Source organism: Hipposideros armiger, unplaced genomic scaffold, assembly GCF_001890085.2.
Source record: "Hipposideros armiger isolate ML-2016 unplaced genomic scaffold, ASM189008v1 scaffold_262, whole genome shotgun sequence".
NCBI lineage: Eukaryota > Metazoa > Chordata > Mammalia > Chiroptera > Hipposideridae > Hipposideros > Hipposideros armiger.
In genome coordinates this window covers 1,288,187-1,306,934 of record NW_017731612.1, presented here as the reverse complement: position 1 = coordinate 1,306,934, position 18,748 = coordinate 1,288,187, and the positions used below count along the sequence as shown (strand labels likewise).

At 44.9% G+C, this 18,748-nt stretch overlaps 1 protein-coding gene across 1 annotated transcript in view; it reads left to right on the top strand.

Annotated features, from left to right (window-relative positions):
- LOC109390276 (bifunctional heparan sulfate N-deacetylase/N-sulfotransferase 4) overlaps positions 1 to 18,748 on the top strand; it is a 188,539-nt gene that overhangs the window by 87,360 nt on the left and 82,431 nt on the right. Inside the window, exon 6 of the mRNA XM_019656544.1 lies at positions 3,512 to 3,666. Within this exon, the coding sequence (XP_019512089.1) occupies positions 3,512 to 3,666 (155 nt within the window). The remainder of the gene's footprint in view (positions 1 to 3,511; positions 3,667 to 18,748) is intronic.

Below are 18,748 nucleotides of genomic sequence, written 5' to 3'. Positions count from 1 at the left end.
AGTATTACATTTCTTCTCTTTCATTTGCTTTTGCTTTTCTGGGTAAAGTATTATCTTAAAGACGAGATATTGGAAGCAGACAGCTTTTGTTCAGACCCCCAGGCCCTGGCACATCACTCGCTGTGCAAACATAGCAGGTTATTCACCTTTCTGTGCCTCAGTCTCTGCATCTCCAAAATGGGCATGAAAGCACCATCTCTGTCATCTAGAACAGCTAAGTGCTATGCCAGTGTTTATCATCACCGCCTTTAAAAGGACTTTTGTATATGAATCAAATGTTAACAAAAATTAAACAACCAATTCGCAGGGTTCTATTTTTCTAATTTTGGAACTATAGGTAGCTTTTAATTAATTTTCATCCCAATTCCATTCTTTTTATTTAATAAAGAGACCATGCCAAGTTCAGTTTACAAAGACAGCTGGACCTGGAATTATAATATTCATATACAATGGACAAATGTAATGCAGATATTTGTACAAAAGTGATAATGAAGACCCTGGAATTTTATATATCTTACTTTAATGTTACAACATGCCTTATGGAGATTAACCTGTAGCCCAGATCTTGCTAAAATTACTATTTTGGCAGATTTAACTTTAGAAGCGTAGCATTATCTCAGCACAGAGCCCCCAAACGTGATAAGGAAAAAGGGAGCTCCTCAGTGTTTTCTGAATTAAAACACTTTATTTTCTGGGAATCCAAAAAGTAAAAGGAAGTAACTTTCAAATGGAACCAAAATACTCTATTTTTAATTACTAGTGATGTGGATTTGAATGCAGATCAGGGAAGGAGTGAGGCTCAGTCTGAACACAGACACTTTAATGGCCTGTGACATGTTAAATAGGGATGTGGGGGACTGCAAATTATATTCTCACAGGTAATTTAAGGATACTTTAGGTACAAAACGATATTTACAGGGAGGCAAACTTCCATATTGTCGTTGGTTGGCTTTGAAAACATTCGAAATTCTGCTTTGCAAGTCAAGCCCCTCAGCAGGTCTTGGATCATGTTTTCCATTAAGCTATTTCTGGTGTCATGAAAAATCTTGCTTCCTGTGGCTTTGAGTTACCTGAACTGCATAAAACAAGAGAAAGGCTGGCAAGACATTAATCTACAAAGGGAAAGAGACAGAGGCTCTTACTGTCACCCTCGACCTTGCAGGGAGCATTTCTCAATTAACACAATCTCTAGTATAAAAATTAGTGAGATTTTAGATGGTAATGCATCTGCTTTTATCAATATTCAGCAAATTTTTCTTTAAATTCAATAATCGACCTCCTTCCTGGCCAAGTATGCATTATGTGTTTCCCGACACTTCCAATGGCAATCAGCAGAGTTTAATGGGAGTGGAAGCGTTTCTCAAACATTCTAGATTCAAAGTACAAGAGAAGGATGGGAACAGTATCCGTTCACTCATCTCATGTGACAAAGTACTCTTCCTAATCTACACCTCAGTCAGCTACAGCATGGCCACGAGAAGCACTGTCTATAGCAAAAGCACCTCAGGCTTAAAACCCACCTGAGGAAGTGATAAACCTGTCTTCATTTGCATTTCAGTATTTGATATTCTTAATACATTCATAAAAGTCAATGAACTCTAAGTCTGTAGCACAAGTTAACAAATGGTAAAAATTCTGTCTGTTCATCTTATCCCTAGACCTTCATCACTTCCAAAACTTCTTTCGTCTTTGCATAGGAGCAATTGTTATCACAATAATAGTGCCCAAACTCTGACCCAGGTGGTCCTTTTGCGAACTATGGATTATAGGCTGTGCCCCAGGAATGGTGCATGTATATAAACACACACAAAGCTGGCATGCACTGAGCAGACATGACACACGAAAGTCACCGACTTACCGACTGAGTTATATTACTCACTTATTCATGGCTCAGAAGTGGCAAGATACAGCACAGGCTCGAGGGGTCCAGTCCCTGAGTTTAAGAAACTAATAACTAAGCAGGCAATGTCTGAAGAATGTGAGAAAATATAGCAATTTAGAACACCACAGGTATAAACCGGTAGATATTATTTTTAAGAAGAAAGAGATCCTAATATTTATGAAGTTATTACTAACTGCAAGTCACAGAGTTAAGTGCTTTTGTCAGCTGGTCTCTCTGACTCTTCACAGAGACCCTGTGAGATAGGCATTTACGTCCCCATTTTCAAACCAGGAAACAGGGACTCAGGGAAGCTGCTTGTCCAAGATCACAGGCAGTCAAGCAGATGGCAGGAGGGGCTCTAACCCAGGTGCTGATGGACCCCGATTACACGCGTTAACCATTTCACAGCACTTCTATCAATCAGTGAGCTCTTTACTACAGGACACCTACTGGAACATTTGCCGAAGATGCCTTCAAAAATACTTTTAATATTTATTTGCTTAATTTAAGGATATAAAATCAGGTAGCCAACTGTAAATCACACCCCGTTTTGAAAAACTAAAACAGATAAATAGAACCTCACACTGTAAATCTAGATGTATTTTACTTCATGTATTTGTGTATCTAGAGACTAAATAGGAATCAATCCTTATGTTATTGATTCAGAACATTTTGAAATTAGACTGAATATTGTAAAACCGTACAAGAACTGTACAATTGTCAAACAGTGAAAATGTTCCTGAATGGCTGCAGCATAGAGAATTCCCTAGCATCAAGTCGTTCTTTTTCTTTCTTTTTTCACTTTGGCATGACAACTGCTTTTTCTATGCACTGAGCACTGTTAACAAATGTTCCTAATAGACGATGAGAAATTAATACTAGTTTAAATGCTCAAGTTGGGTTTCTATTGTGTTAATAGATTCAGTGTTTACATTTTACGAAATATTTAGATCAAAATGGGAAATGTTTATATTCATGATGTTAACTCAAAACCATAAAGACACAAAAGTATTTATACAGTATGAGCTCAGCTTTTAAAAAAAATAGGTAGAAAAAGATTTAAAAGGAAGATACCAAAGTGTTTCCACTCATTCATTCTGAAAGATGGCCTCTGTTTTTGTTTTGTGTTTGAGCTTTATATATCAGTAGTCTGTGTTTCCTACATTTCCTCAATACACATATATTATTTCTGTAACCAGAAAAGAAATTAACAAACTTCACCAGTTCAATGTTCAGCTCAGCGTTAGACTTATAGCAGGAATGTTTTTAAGAGTAAAAGGGACAAAATCATTTCTGATTAGGCTTCCCTATTCATGCCTTAAGGGAGAGAATTATCAGTTGATAATGTTAAAACAAAACAAACCATCTAAAACTAAGTGTGTTTCGTTCCTACCATAGCGAGCAGATCCCAACTGTGACAGTGACAAAATGCCCGCGGTCCGGGTTGAGGGCTGTCTGCGCAGGACGCCCCCCGCCCCTCCCGCCAGGCCTCTGATGTCACGCAGGCCAGGGTCACCCTGTATCAGAGCTACACAGACTTGGATCTATGTGTCAGGGGTAAGGAGAGTGAGAGACGTGACCCGTGAGCTACCAGGAACCCACTGACAGCTTTGGCCTTGCGTTTGCCAGGCACGGAGGACGAGGACGCGGGCGACGACCTCCTGCTGCGCTCGGCGGCCGAGTTCTGGTGGTTCCCGCACATGTGGAGCCACATGCAGCCCCACCTCTTCCACAACGAGTCGGCCCTGATGGAGCAGATGGCTCTCAACAAGGACTTCGCCCTGGTGAGTGCTGCTCGCCGTGTCATCGCCCAGAGTCGTGGTCCTGCAGGGTGTGGGTGTGGGGACGCGACACAGGGGACTTCAGAACGCGTTGCAGGCGTGTGAGTGTGAGAGAGAGTGTGTGTGTGTGTGTGTGTGTGTACATGAGTGTGTGTATGTGTGAGCGTGTGCGTGTGTGTGTGAATGTGTGTGTGTGTGTGTACGTGTGAGTGTATGTGTGTGAGTGTGTGTACATGAGTGTGTGTGAGTGTGAGTGTGTACAGCGCCGCGAGGTGTTGCCAAATGCATTTCAATGAGTACGTCACTGTCAGGAAGTCGCCCTGCCCTGTTTTTGTGGGAGGCCGTGCTGACACTTATGGAGAGGAGAGCGGGTACCTACACTGTATTCTCAGGTGTGTTGTAATTCACCTCCAAAAGCGTTTGATGCAGAGATAGTGGGATGGACGGAGTGGATCATGAGAGCAGAGGCACTAGACAGGGGTCTCCAGGCCTTAGCGGCTCCTGGTCACCTGAGACACTCAAACCCCGTGGCTGGGCCCGCCTCAAGGTTCTCATTCCGTAGGTTGTCAGAGAGCCTGAGACTTTGCATTTCTAATGTCTGATGATGGGCATCACCCTAAAAAAGAGAGACCAAAGTGACAGGCAGCAAGCATTCCTTTGAGACCCAAGGAGACCCCACTGGTTCAGGCAGAAGCCCACAGGGTGCTGGGATGAGGAGTCGGAGGGCTGGCATGTCAGAGACAGGGTAGGGACGATGACACCAGCAGAAGGAGGGTGTCGCTCCAGCTGCAGATCAGCTGACACAGTGATGCTGGCTGCAGTCCGCACTCAGCGGTCGGCACAGTCATCACACCAGCGTCCTCTGGTTCTGTGCACACACGGCCGTCCTGACTAAACCCCCCACGCGTTTGAGGAGGAAGCCGTGTGAGGCCCCAACTCTGGGTGGCTGCTTGGGCTCCGCTCTAAAGGCACTCTGTGTAGAGTCCTGTTTCCCTGTGCCTGCGGCTGGGACAAAAAACACCACTGTGGCCAGCCAGGGTGACAGTCTACGGCCCGCAGGCCACATCTGGCCTGCTGCTGCCTGCTAATTGTCTTTGAGCTAAGATAGTTGTGTTCTTTATGTTTTTTTACATTTTGAAATGACTGAAAAATAATCAAAAACACTGTAATAGTCTGTGACATAAAAATTAAATAAAATCCAAGTTGCAGTGTCCATACATAAAGCGTTATGGCACACTGCCACGTCCCCATCTGTACTGTCACTGCTGTTTGTGCAGCAGCAGAGCTGAGTCATTCCAGAAGACACCATCTGGCCACAAACCCTAACATAGTCACTGTCTGGACCTTTACCAAGGAAGGTCACCTACCCTTGCTCTAGAAATTAAGTAAACCACGCCTCCCTGTCACCATCTAATGAAAGAAAAATTCCCCCAGAGAAACGCTCAGATGCAGTTTCTCAAGCCTCACACAGTGGGGCCCGTGCTCACCGGCTGTGCGTCACCACAGACCCTGGCCCTGGGAAACCTCAGCCTTACACAGTTGTCGTTTCGAGCAAACAGACCTTGCACGGTGTGGCTGTGCTGTGTCTGGCTGTGGAAAGGTCAGGTCAGGAGACACAGACCCAAGGCCGGTGAGTCCTGCAAAGTCTATGATGATGTTAATGGCGCACCACACTCTCCGTCCCTGAGTCCCCAACCTGTGTCACCTCTGCATGGAGGACCCTCACCGCTCGTGTGGGCAGCACAAGCAGCAGTTAAGGTGAGGGGTGTGAGCACCACCATGCCTGGGTTTGCATGCTGACTTCCATCCATGACTGCTTATCTTAAAAATCACTCAGCCGCCCTGTGCCTCAGTTTCCCCATCTGTAAAAACAAGGATAATAGTAACAATTGCCTGCTAGGATTGCCTTCAGGATGCAAGTAACGTGCTCAGAGCACTTCCCGGCTGACAAGAGCATTCAATACGTATCAGTTAACCAGCGAGCATCTTCCTAAATCCAGACGACTATGCGGTTATATCTTGCTTTAAAAAAGCCAAATATTTTCCAAAATGTGGATTTACAGGAGGTCGATCTTCTCTTATTCATAGGGAATGTCTAACAAATTTTGTACTGCTTCAGAACCTTGTAAAATTAAGTAAATACTCACTTTTCAAAACCTCAACTTCCCTTGAGGAAACCTGCTGTATTCTGTCAGCATCGTTACCTTGAGAATAAACCAGCTCTCCCCAACTCCAAAGCCTTGCTTTGTAGGCGCATGGGTTGTGTTTCATAATGGTTGCTTTCCCCTGCTTCTGGAATTTATTTTTTTAAAGCCACGCAGAGACCACTGGGAAGACTCAGGCAGAACTGCTTCCTAATGAAATGTTGAAAGCTAGTTCAGGTCATTCACTTACATTGGTTAAGTCAGTGTGGCTAACGGCTAGGCTGAAACCTATAAATACATTTTGTAAAAATCAAAAGTCTGATTATATGTTGCATAGTCAAAATAGTACAACTAAAACGAAGTCCATTAAACACAGATTTGAAGTGACATGGTCCTTCTCCTGGAGTTTAGCCCCACAAACCTCCTCAGGACCCTTCGAGCAGCGACTCTCAGAGCCTGACCCGTCACTGTAAACACAGGATGACACCACGAGTGTAATCAGAGCCAGGAAATGTATTTCTTCCTTGTTAAATTATCATCTTTACATATCAGGATGACACCCCAAACCACCAACAGCTGAACATGGGACAGGTAGGGGGGCAGGAGGCAGCCATGGAGACGTGGGCGCCTGAGCTGCAGGCCTGGCTGCTGGTGACAAGTGCTAACACGGCGTGTGACTCACTCACTGTCTTCATGCCTCAGTTTTCTCCCCAAAATGGCAATGAATCCCTTTTTCATCCTGTAAACTACAAAGTTTATAGATAATTAATTTGCATCAGCTCATCTGCCAGCCAGAAGCACTGGACCAGATAATCCTGATCAATTCCAGCTCTCCGATGCTGTGATCACCAACAACAGCGGCCCACGGACTCGGGTGAACATCTTGAAATACTCATCGAGCTGCAGCTGAAGCAATTACTGGAAGAGATTTCCAAGCTAAGTCACCAATTTATACTGAAAAATCCAAAGCGCTGAAATCGCTTTTTTATTCCATCCTGACATCCTGACTTCCTCAGCATGACCTTGGCTGACAGACGGACCGTCAGTGAAAAGCACCGTTGTTCTGAAAACATTTACAAAAATTATCCAGATGACATAATGGCTTCACACTGGTATTTCAAAAGCAGTTAAACAATCAAGACGTTGTATTTGTAGAATTTCTCTGAATTCTGTGTGGATAGAGTTCATTCTCTGTTGTCCTGAGTCTAAAAACAGGAGGCAAACACCTTGTAAGACTGTTTCCTTCCTGTTTTCTTGTGTGAGAAGGGCTGCATCATCCTTCTTCACCCAGACCCATGTACAGACGCAGCATAAACACCGGTGCTGCGTGTGTGCTCGGCCTCGCCCATGAGCGCATGCGAGCGTTTGTGTGTATGTGTGCATGTGCATACGGCGCTTCACCCGTGGACACATGTGCCCTGTGGGTGTGTGCATGTGCGTACATTCACATGGAGCTGTTAGTCTAATGATAAACCCAGCAGCCCAGAGCATGGCCGTTACCAGATGCTACACTTGTATGGCCTCAGGGTGGGGACACTTCTTTGATTCTCTTCCTTTTAATGAATCGCACCTTTGTGCTGCCATTCAGTTGCTTGAAAGTGTCACTAGATAGAAGCAATACTTCAAAGATGACAACAGACGAAGTCTACTAGGACAAGAAAGAAGCACAGGCTCACATCCAAGTGCTTGATGAGAAAGTTTCCAAAAACCGTCCCTACTTACCCACATCTGCTTCTCAAACACAAACAAGAGTGCCTGTAGCATACACCTGAATTATTTATTTTTATTCCACAATAAACTTGTGAAAAATAGTAATAAATGCTGTCTGGTTGTTTTAGGTTTTGTATTAAAATTTCCAGGTGAGTGGGGCCTTTCGTTCATTATTGGTAGGAGACAAAAAAAAAAAAGATCCTTTTTATCTATAATGCTAGCTTTTCAATAATGATGTGAGTTTTTCCTGACATTTTATTGAACAGTCAGAAATCTGACTCATGAGTAAGGGCTCTTGAAATACAAGTATAGGTTCTGAATCCTTCTTTTAAAATGCTGCACGTTCTTGATGAACTCTTTATAACTTTTTCCGTAATTAGACACAATATTCCTAATATAAAAAATGCTGGTATTTGAATTGTTTTCATAAAAACCCAAGCTCATCAAAGAGCCACTGCGGAACATCTCTGAGTGCCATGTGGCCTGCACAGTAAATCAGCTGTGAGGAGGTTTAATTAAAAAGTGAAAGGAGGAAGCTGGTGAAATTGTGACGCATGGCACAAAACCGAGAGACTGCGGGCCTCGGTCCCCACTCAGTTACGGCGGAGTTCAGCCTGCGCTGAAGGGCGCACACTGTTCCCTTGTGACCTGCCTCCTCCGGAGCAAGCTGTGCACCAGTGCTCCAGAGCTGAGGGTGGGGACAGCGGCCTCGTCTGCTCCGCGTGGGCAGCATGCTACGTGGGGAGGGCAGCTCCGATCGTCTCAGCTGGCCTCTCCTGCCTACAATGGAGCTGGAGCCAGGACAAATGCTGGGCCAGGGGTCGCGGTGCCCTGCGTCCGGGGCACAGCTTCTGCTCTGTGAGTGGGGCCCCCTCGGGGAGGAGAGCCCCAACTCGCTCAGCTGCTCTTGCCTGGAACAGCTCTTCTGCACACACAGCTGGAGGGACGAGAAATGCGGGTGGCCTGCCACTTGCCCCTCCCCAGGAGAGCCTGGAAGCACGGAAGAGGAGCCCGTGTTCTTGGATGTACAACTGGGGCAGAAATGTTGTCCCTGTAAACTGGGGCACACCTCAAAGGCCGCACACTTTCACTGTTCTTACCAACCTTAGTAGATTTTCTTCAGTGGTGTTTCTTCATTTGCTAAATGTCTTTAGTTCATTTTCTACAGATTTGAGAGTTTCTTTAATAGTTTCCACCTATTAGGTTGTGCTGCTGGGAGGGGTTCCTCAGAGCCCCTCACGGCATCGCTCCAGAAGCCTGAATCCTATCATCACACCTTGACTGCTTGTGGCAACAGCCTCCTGCCTGGCCTCCAGTCCCTCTCTAGCCCTCTTGACTATTCTTGTCAAAGCAGCTACAGTGATGCTGTTATCGTATAATTCAGGCCCTGTCACTTTTCGTTGCAAAGCCCCCAGCACCTGAGAAGGCCCAGGGCCCGAGCACCTGGCGCCGGGCCTCCTTTCCTGCAGTCCTTGGCGACGACTCATCTTCACTGTCATCAGATTTTGCGCCGTCTCCCAGTTTGGTGACCCAGGGCCCCCTCTGCCTACAAACCACTGCTGACCTTCCTCCATCCAGGCCTCTCCCACCTGCCGCTCTCCACTCCACACACACACCTGAAGAACAAATTATAAAGGAGTGGCTTAAAGAACATTTTAGTGACATCATCTTGTATTAATTCAAAAGTTATCCTCACCAGAACCGGAAAGGAATAAGAAGTGGGAGCAAGCACTCCCTTTGTCTCTTCTTCCTAAAAATAAATTACGTGTGTTCTGTCTTATCCGCCATTTCCCGTTTCTGTCCCCTAAGGATGGGACCACTTTTATTGTACCTTGTTTTTATCTCCTTCAATCCATGTCATCCATTTTCCTAACTCTTCATACCAAAGCTGCCACCCTACTTTTGGATTGAAGCTTGTGAAAGAAATGTAATGTCGGTTGCTGGTAATTTCCCCTGGTATGCTTTTTCTGGGCCAGGGTTCTCAGATTAAAATCCACTGGGTTTTTTTTGTTTGTTTGTTTTCTTTCTGAAACAATTTCATTGTTAAGTCTGTTGTGTCTATTTTTGTATCAATATTTTAAATCTTAAAGCCGGGTAAGCAGAAAGTATTTTTAAGTTTGAAAATGCATTAAATAATGACATCAAATATCAAGGGCTTTTCCTTGGGAGACGGAGCAGTGAAAATATGCTAAATGTTTAGGAAATGGAATATTCATATGACCTTGAATATATTTAGTTCTATTTATTGGAAACCTATCATGAGGAAAATGGTCTTAGGAAGGAAGGAAGTGATAAAATCTCAGTGGGAAGATTACAGAACAGCAGCCAGCACAATTGAGGCTCATTTACACCAGCACTTACATGGCTTTGTAACTGAATGTAGACTTTATTTACACACGCATTTTATAGTTATTTAAAAGCATCTCCATATACCCATGTGGTCAGTAGAGACAGCGCTTCCATATTGCTCTGCTAATTATTTTTGCTCTTTATGTTAAATATGCATGCATTTCTTAGGTACTGCTTGAGGGTGTGGTCACAGACACCGTTCATCCATCACCACATCCCCTTTCTCCGACAATATCGTCTGTCACAGTACATACCTTCCTGGTTGATTCAGGATAGTCAAGATCACAGGCCTACAGAGCCTGCCTTTAACAGGCTGTAGCAACATGGCACACTGTGTGACAGTGAGTGAGTGATCCATCAGGCACGAAGGCGTTTCAGGATTTGAGTGATTTAGAGTTTTAACCATCTCAAAGCATAACCTTCTAAAATGTGTAACTGACTGCTTTTAAACTGATACATGCACACTGAGCATCATGTCACACTTTTCACGAGGACTGAAGGTTTTCACTGTTACGCAAATGTCACTGAGTGGGGCCCTTGCTGTGCTTGGTCTGCTGAGATGATGTGGACTGTTAGCGCCTAAACTAGGCTCCGACTATTTGGAGCCTTGTGTCACCTTTCCAGTCTGTGGTTTGTAAGGCTGATGGCTTCCTCTGTGGCCATCGTCCTGTTGTCTGGGTCTCGCCACCAGATTCCCATTTCAGTCAGATGAAGGGGTCACACCAGAGGATGTCGAGGTCCCTGATATCTCCAAATCTCTGAATCGGGTTGTCCTGGACTCAGACATCAGACAGCGCAAGCTCCTCAGGCCTGTTTCTAAAGCGACCATGTCAACTCTGAGCTCACATGGAGGCGTCTTGTACATGGCCACACAGACAACCCGCCCTCTGCCTTAGGGTTCCCAGGCCAGTGCTCCTCAGTTTCACTGTAGTGCACCCCAAGCAAGGGCTGGTGCTCTCTGGGTGAGCCAGACAGGGTCTCCCCAAGGTAAAGTGCACCAAGCCGTGTGGCTGTTTTCCTAATGGCCTTTTGTCAATCAAAATCCAGGAAATAAGGTAATATGCAAGTGACCTCTGCAAAGATGAATATCTGTTGAAGAACACAGCTTCCTTTCTACAAATCATCCCTGACCTATGCAGTTATATGAAACTTAAAAGATTAATATGAACAGTTGAAGTTTGTCAGTGGCATAATGATCAGTGCTGCTACAAGTGGAAATATTTTTACTTCTCTTTCAGCTACCCACTGATAGCAGACAGGGTTTTACAAGTAGGATTATATTGTTTAATACACTTCTTAGCTAGCTTATTCAAGCTCTCTCTAAGGCTTGAATTCCTGTTCTCACCAAACCTACAGTATGAAGAGTAGCATGAACTTTTTGCCTGTAAATTACAATTGGTATTTCATTAGCTATTAATATTCATATTGTATGCAAAAGATTTAGAGAAAAAAATGGCTTTTCTTGTCATGTGTGGTATCATGATAAGTTCTTGACTTGCTGATCTGGTATTGGCAGGTAGATGAAAAAATTTCCCATAGAAAATCTCGGCAATACACATTTATCTATTTGATTTTCCTAGCAGAGGGCAACATCAGACACACCTACCTCCCAAATTTCTATTTTAGCTACAGCATCTTATTTCTGTCCAGTAGATGTTTTGTTTCTGAACATGTTTAACCTCAAAGGAATACAGAACACCTACAAAATGCAGTGTAATAATAGCAGTGGTAACTGAAGGAAGTGAACTATTTATGTTACTCAACTTACATTAATATGAATCCATCTAGACTTCATCTGTTTCTCCTGGGCACCTGTTACCATTATTTTTGGTGAGCCTTGGTAGTTGTTTTTTATAGTTTTTATTCATTTAAGTCATCTTTTAACATTAGCCAGAGGATCTCCAGTTCTTCTCAAATGCTGATACATGACAGACACAATTGCAACAGAGATTTCCCCCAGGAGATAAGCTAATGATGGCTTAAAGGAATTGTTAATACTTAATTTACTTGCTTTAAGGCAAATAAATATTTCCTCCTAATATTGTTTTGTTTATATTATACAGAACAATGAACTGCTCAAAATATAAAAGAAAAAGTCATGTTCCTCTGAATAAAACAAAACCTTAGCTATTTTTACATATAAAAATACTTTGTGACATGAGTTTGGTACATGCCGTTACCTAATTATCAGTGTATTAGTTAAGCTTCTGTGTTTGGCTTCAGACTGGTCTTGGTTCAGATTTCATCTTTGCCAATTACTAGCTGGGTGGACTTAGCAAATGACTTAAAATCCCTGTGCTTTAACTTTCAAATATATGAAATAGGGGTGATAGTAGTTCCTACCACATAGATTTTTGTGAGGAGTAGATGAGTTGTGTACATGTCCATGTATGTGTAATTCTTAGCAATGTGCTTGGCACATAGTGCTTCAGGAAGCATTTGTCATCATATTATCACCATCACAATCATCATCATTATTATCATCATCACCATCACCACCATCACCATCACCCCATCACCATCATCACCACCATCATAATCACCACCATCACCTTCACCACCATCACCCCATCATCACCATCACCACCATCATTATCACCATCACCACCATCACCATCATCACCATCACCATCAACACTGTCATCATCACCATCACCATTATCACCACCATCATTATGGCTGTCATCATTTTCACAAAATTTCTTTAAGAAGTACATGATGATTACTTTTGAAATAAGAATTTGATGATTATGATAAAGCCACCAAATGACTTTTTCAAGGGTATGTGACATGCACGTTGGAGCCAGATGCAAGACACTCTAATCTGCTTTGGAGTCCTCTGTCTATCCATAATTCAGTACTATGTGGCCACTAATAGTAGATATAGAGTTTGGTACTATCCAAGATTTCAAGCATCCACTGGGGGTCTTGGCATATATCCCCCATGGAAAAAGGGGGACCGCTGTACCCATTTTTACATTCTTCCTTCTGAATGAATCCAAAGTTTGCCGTGGAGCCAAAGCATGTAAAAGGCTTGTTTGTCAGCTTTTATTTCAGGTAGGGAGCGTGTAACATAGTTCTGGCCAACTGGATGGAAGCGTGAGTCCTGGCATGGGACCTCAGGGAAGAAGGTCACACACTGCTGGCCCTGCCCCAGGCCTTGGGCCTCGTTTCTGTCTCGTGCTGGTTTGTGGTGTATTGGCTGCAACTAAGGGATTCATCTTCAAACCCTGAAGGAAAGGCCAAGGGAACCAACCAGAGACCTCGCTTGTGGCATTCAAACTTCCGCACCACCGCTTAGCTCCAGATGTACCAATTTACATTCCCACCAGCAGTGTATGAGGGTTTCTTTCTCTCCAGAGCCTCTCCTACACTGTTATTATTTGTCTTGTTGATGAGAGCCATTGCAATAGGTATGAGGGGATATAGCATTGCGGTTTTAATTTGCATTTCCCTAGTAACTAGTGAATTATAGTGAGATTTTATGCCTATTTATCAATCAATTATTAGTTTGTGAATGGATTCTTAGACTGGTCAGTAATAATAACATAATTAGCTTTCACTGACAGATTTTAATTTTATTGCTTCAATGACCAAACTTGTTTTTAATTATTAAATGACAGTGAAATAAGATTCTTTTTCCATCAAAACATAAATGTGTAACTGCACATGGCTTGAGCAGTGTATACGCTTTTCAAGGCTTGAGTGCCTGCCTAAACCCAAGAAAACTGCTACCCCTTTTTCACATTTGCATAGTAGCTACTGTTTTTTTTTTTGTTTGTTTGTTTGTTTGTTTGTTTGTTTGTTTGTTTAGGATTTTTAAATTATGATTTAATTCCTGATGTACTGAACATACCCTATTCAAATTAGATAATTCATCAAACAGGTTAGTTACCATGTTTTCCTTTTTCTTTTTTTTTTCTTTTGCATTTTTCAACTTGAAATGTTCTTTCAGATTGATAGTTTCTTTTATGCCTTTTCTGTCGGTCATGGGTGGACATTTTCACCATCCCATGGTTACGTCTGCAGTTGCCTGCAGCCGTTTCTTCAGTAACGTGAGTACCATGAGAATACGAGCAGCCATCTCCTAGCTTGTTGACAGTGGAGGGAGTTAGTGGGTAAATCATGTAGGGGATTGGGCTGCGCTTGAAGGGAAGTTGTTTTGAGATGAGATCTGTGTTGATGCTTTAATTTCCAAATATGATGCCACTTCAACATGATAAAACAGAAACATAATATTGTGGTGTGGTTGTTGGAAGCATGTCCGCATGTCTAGAAAAGAACAGTACTTTAATCCCCTTTATAGGCAGTTACTTAAGTGAGCGTAATTTGTATTTTTTATGTATAGGTACCATTTATTAGCATTAAGTTACTTTTCTTCTGATGAAGTGTAACCGATTTCACATGGTAGTCAAGGTTCTACAAAATTGATAACAATCAGAGATATGAGTTAGTTTAACTTATAGAGAAGCACAGGGTGTCCCAGAAGGACAGAATGTAAGAACACCTTGTATTTGGGGTGTGTGGGGAGAAACTGACAACCAGAGGGGTGGCTTGTGCCTATACCAAGTGTTTACAGCATTTCCCTTAATAAATGCATTAAGCTGACATTAAGGGGCGGGGAGAATGACTCCTAAGGGAAATCTCAACTCAAAAATAACGTTGGAAACATAGTCATTGCTCAGTAACAGTTTGTGCAAATCTGCATCTACAAGGTGATACGCTTAAATTAGTGGTTCCAAACCATTGTCTGTATAATCGCCGAAGATCCAACAAGTTTGAAAATATGTTCAAATTAGAAAATGAAGGACATTCTATCCAGTGACAAAAAGGACAAGTCACTTGTCTTTGGACACTTGTCAAAGTGACAAGTCACTTGTCAAAGGACAAATCTTTGACTTGTCTACTTCACACACACGCGCGCGCGCGCACACACACACACACACACTCGCACTCACACATGTGCACACACTCACACACCTTGCCACTCCACCTTGATTCCATAAACACAGGCAATCAGGTAGAAGATTTAAAAAACAAGCAAACAATTTAACGTGTGCTGTATATGCATACCCCAGGTCCTCAGAATGGAGGAAAGATATGACAAGATAAATCAGATGCAACATTTGCTTGACACAAAATGACAAACGAACCTGTGAAATGGTGGGATGTGAATTAAGCACAATTATTTTGAGCCCCTTTTCTTGTTTCCCCTGAGAGTGACTGCGGGGATGACGTCCAACAGGGACGTGCAGTACCGCTCTGCCTGACCCTGAACACACTTAGGAATCTCGAATGTTAGCATTTCTTCCAGGTCCCAGGTGCTGCTAGAAGCTCTAGATACTTACTATTGGGTGCCGGTTCTCTTGCTACTGAACAAAACTAGAAGTCGACCTTCCCGGGCAACAGTGGCCCCATGGAGGGGAGGTGCTGACATGCACTCCTGGCGTCCCCCAGGCCTCCTGAGGCCACAATGGGGCCCCCTCATTCTCCTCAGGCCCTCCCACTCCTCACTCTGCTTATTTCCAGAAGCCGTCATCCCAAACAAGCCCTCACCTGCCCCCTGACCCCTCCCGCCCACGCTTCTCGCTCCATCACACTCTCCTGCAAAGCCTCGGCCCATTCGGTCCAGACGTCTGCCCAGCCCGTGCCTGTGCCCTGACACTGGGCGTGGCGGGACCTGCCCCCAGCTCTCCTCACGTTAAAGCCGCGACCCCAGCCTTCCTCCCGGGGACCCTCAGTTCCTCCCAGAGTTACACTGCGCGCTGTCCTCCTGTCCTTGGCCAGTTCTATACCTTCTCTCTCCAGAAACTACCAGGCGTCTTCCCACCCTTTCTCTCCGCTGATGACCTTCTCATCTTCCTGAAAATAAGAGCCAATCAGTTGGAAGAGAACTCCCACATGTTCCCATTGCTACAGCTTCAACTTCACCCTGGTGACAAAATGGAAATACAGGTTTGATTGTAATTAGAAACACATGAAGATGTGCACAGAAAAATATAGTAAGAATAATCTTTATAGGCAGTTACTCAAGCGGCCATCACGACTTAGTAAGATCTTTCTGGAAACACAGGTACCACTTAGTAACACTAACTGTGTAACAGTGACAAAACCATAAACTGGCCGGGCATCCTGAGGGGGACGCAGTCCTGGCTACTGTCTTGAAATGATGAATAACAGAAGGAGAAACGCAAGGTGAGCTCTCTGCTCCTGTACTCAGTACTGCCCCTTCCCAGCCATTCAGGAATATCGTCTCAGAAACCCCCTCCCCCACCCCAGAGCCATCCCCCTCTCTGCAGACATCCGCTGTCTCTCCTGCCTTTGACAGTCGGGCCTGTGCCCCTTCTCTCTCCAGCTCAGCACCGTTCCTAGATGCTCCTTCTGGCAAAACTCCCCGCAGTAGTTGTCATGCTCACTGTCCCTGTTTCAGCTCTTCCTTTCTCCCTCAAACCCACGCGGATGGGTTTGCCCTTCACCACCCAGCAGAACTTCTCTTGTCCGGGTCACCAGTGGACACCCGATGTTAAACTGGGTGGGCGATTCCTACTTCTCACAGGTGCCACCGATTACAGCATTTGATACGCTGCACTCAGACGCTCTGCCAACAGTCCCCTGAGTTATCCCCACCTCACTGTAGGTCCTGGCATCCCTCCCATGTCGCTCGCAGCACTCTTTCTCAGGTGTTACTGGGCTTCTTCCCTTCTCTGCCCCAAAGGTCTCCCCTTAAACCTTTATCTGTGTACATACCTGCCCCATTGGTGATCGCCACGAGTCTTAGGACGAAATAAAATCTGTGTGTCCATAACACACCAGTTGAGATCTCCAGCTGAACTCTCTGCTGCGAATGCTAAACTCGGTTATTTCACTTCCCACTCTCATCTCCAACTGGAAGTCTAATCCCAAACGTGTGTCCTGTCTTTGTCCCCAAACCTGTGTGACTGTTAAGCTCCCCAGTCTCACTTGGTGGAAAGTCTGTCCTAGTTCTCATGCTCTGGACACAATCGCGTGCTGTGTCTCCACCTTCAGCCCATGTTCAGAGTCAGGCCACTGCTCACCAGCGACGTTGTCCCCACCCTGGCCCAGGCTGTCATCAGCTCTCAGTAGACCGTGGCAGTAACCCACGAGCTGGCTCCAGCTTCCTCCTACGTCCTTTCAGCCAGCTCTCAACAGAGCAGCCAGAAGGAGTTCTGTAAAGGTAGGCTAGACGCTAGCATCTCTCTGCCCAAAACTGGCCAGCAGCTCCGCATCTCAGAAGGGTGAATACCAGTGTCTTCACGGTAACATATGGGGACCTAAATGGCCTGCATGTGCCTCTGCTCAGTGGCGCTGCCTGGCTCCGCCCCTGTAGAAGTGTGGTGGGCATGAGTGGTGCCCCCACTGCAGTTGTCAGCAGGTAACTGGTAAGACCATTTGCAGCACCCCTGCCTCCTGACATATCTTGCTGTTCCCCACCCCCTTTGCTACTCTGCTCCACAAACAACTACATTCTTATTCTTCCTCAAACATGTCTGAGGCACTTTCAACTGAGGACGATGCACACACTGCGCCCTCCGCCTGGAATGGTCTTCCCCGGCTGTCCATGTGGCTCAGCCCCTCACATCTTCACACCTTGACTCAAAATACCACCTTCTCCATGGGCCCGCAGGGAGCGATAACCTGTGTAACATTGCAGGCCTCTCCCCTCCGTTCCTCTCCCTCCCCCGGCTGTGTTTTTCTCCATAGCTCTTCACCTTCTAATACACCCACAATTTGCCTACTAATTTCGAGTCACCTTGGTCTCACTCCACTGGCATATAAGCTCCCTCATGGTGGGGATTCCTGTCTGCTGTGCTCAGTGCTGTCTCCTCGGCACCTAGAATGGCCCCTGGTACATTTGGATTGTCAATAAAGCAAGAATTCTGGCCAAAACAAAACGTTAGCGATACACGTGCCTAGGGCACCAAATTTTGTACAGTGGGAATGAGACCTACCTAGTTTTCTGTTAGTTCCCTTCAGGCAGAAAGTAGGCATTCGACAGGTCAAGAATATTAAAGGAACGTCGCAGCTGTTAGAAGTTCACGCTATAGGAACAGTGCCGTTGCTGTGATGTTTCTTTTTCACAAGAAAATTCCATTTGTAACACAGGGCCCTCCGGAGATTTGCCAACACTTACTAGGCGTCCGTCCGAACAGTGCCAGGACTGACCCAGCCAATTTCCAGGTCACACAGTCATTGCTTTTTTCTCTTATGAGAACAGGAGACAATTTCAGTTCCCAAAACACAGTGAAAAGTCGATGATCCCAGGATCATTCTCAGAGTTCACAATATGATCCCAAGTCCTTATTAAAAAGAAAACAGACAATGAGAGCAAAATCTTAGCTCCTGAGTCGCTCCCTGGGAGTCGTGTGTTTAGATCAAACCAACGCTTTCAGGGCAACAGCGTACTGTTTACTGTGTCGGCTTTTGGCTATAAGGACATTCGTTTATGCAGCCAGCATTTCAGTGCTCCTCTTTTATATTCACTTCTTAAACATCGCGGTGGATTTATCAATAGCATTCTTGTGTATCATTTCCTTTAGAAAATATGTATCATACCCCAGCGATGCCCCAGGCGCGCTGCTGAGTCCTGGAGAGAGAGCAAACCACCCACATGTGTGATAGGGCGGCCTCCACAGCCCTGTCTCCTGAGTGCAGACGCAAGCTCATAGCGACAGGAAATGCCTCTCATCTGCGCTTCCTCCTCTCCGTATCAAGACTCCATCCATCCTTCAGGTTTCTGTCCAGCTACGTGCAGGGAATGTCCCCTGAACGTCCATGAGCCCCGCCCTCTACACTCTCACCATCTCCTTGTTTTCTGTGGCGGCCTGTGGTGTGCCAGCTCTTCTAGAAAGTTCCTACTGACA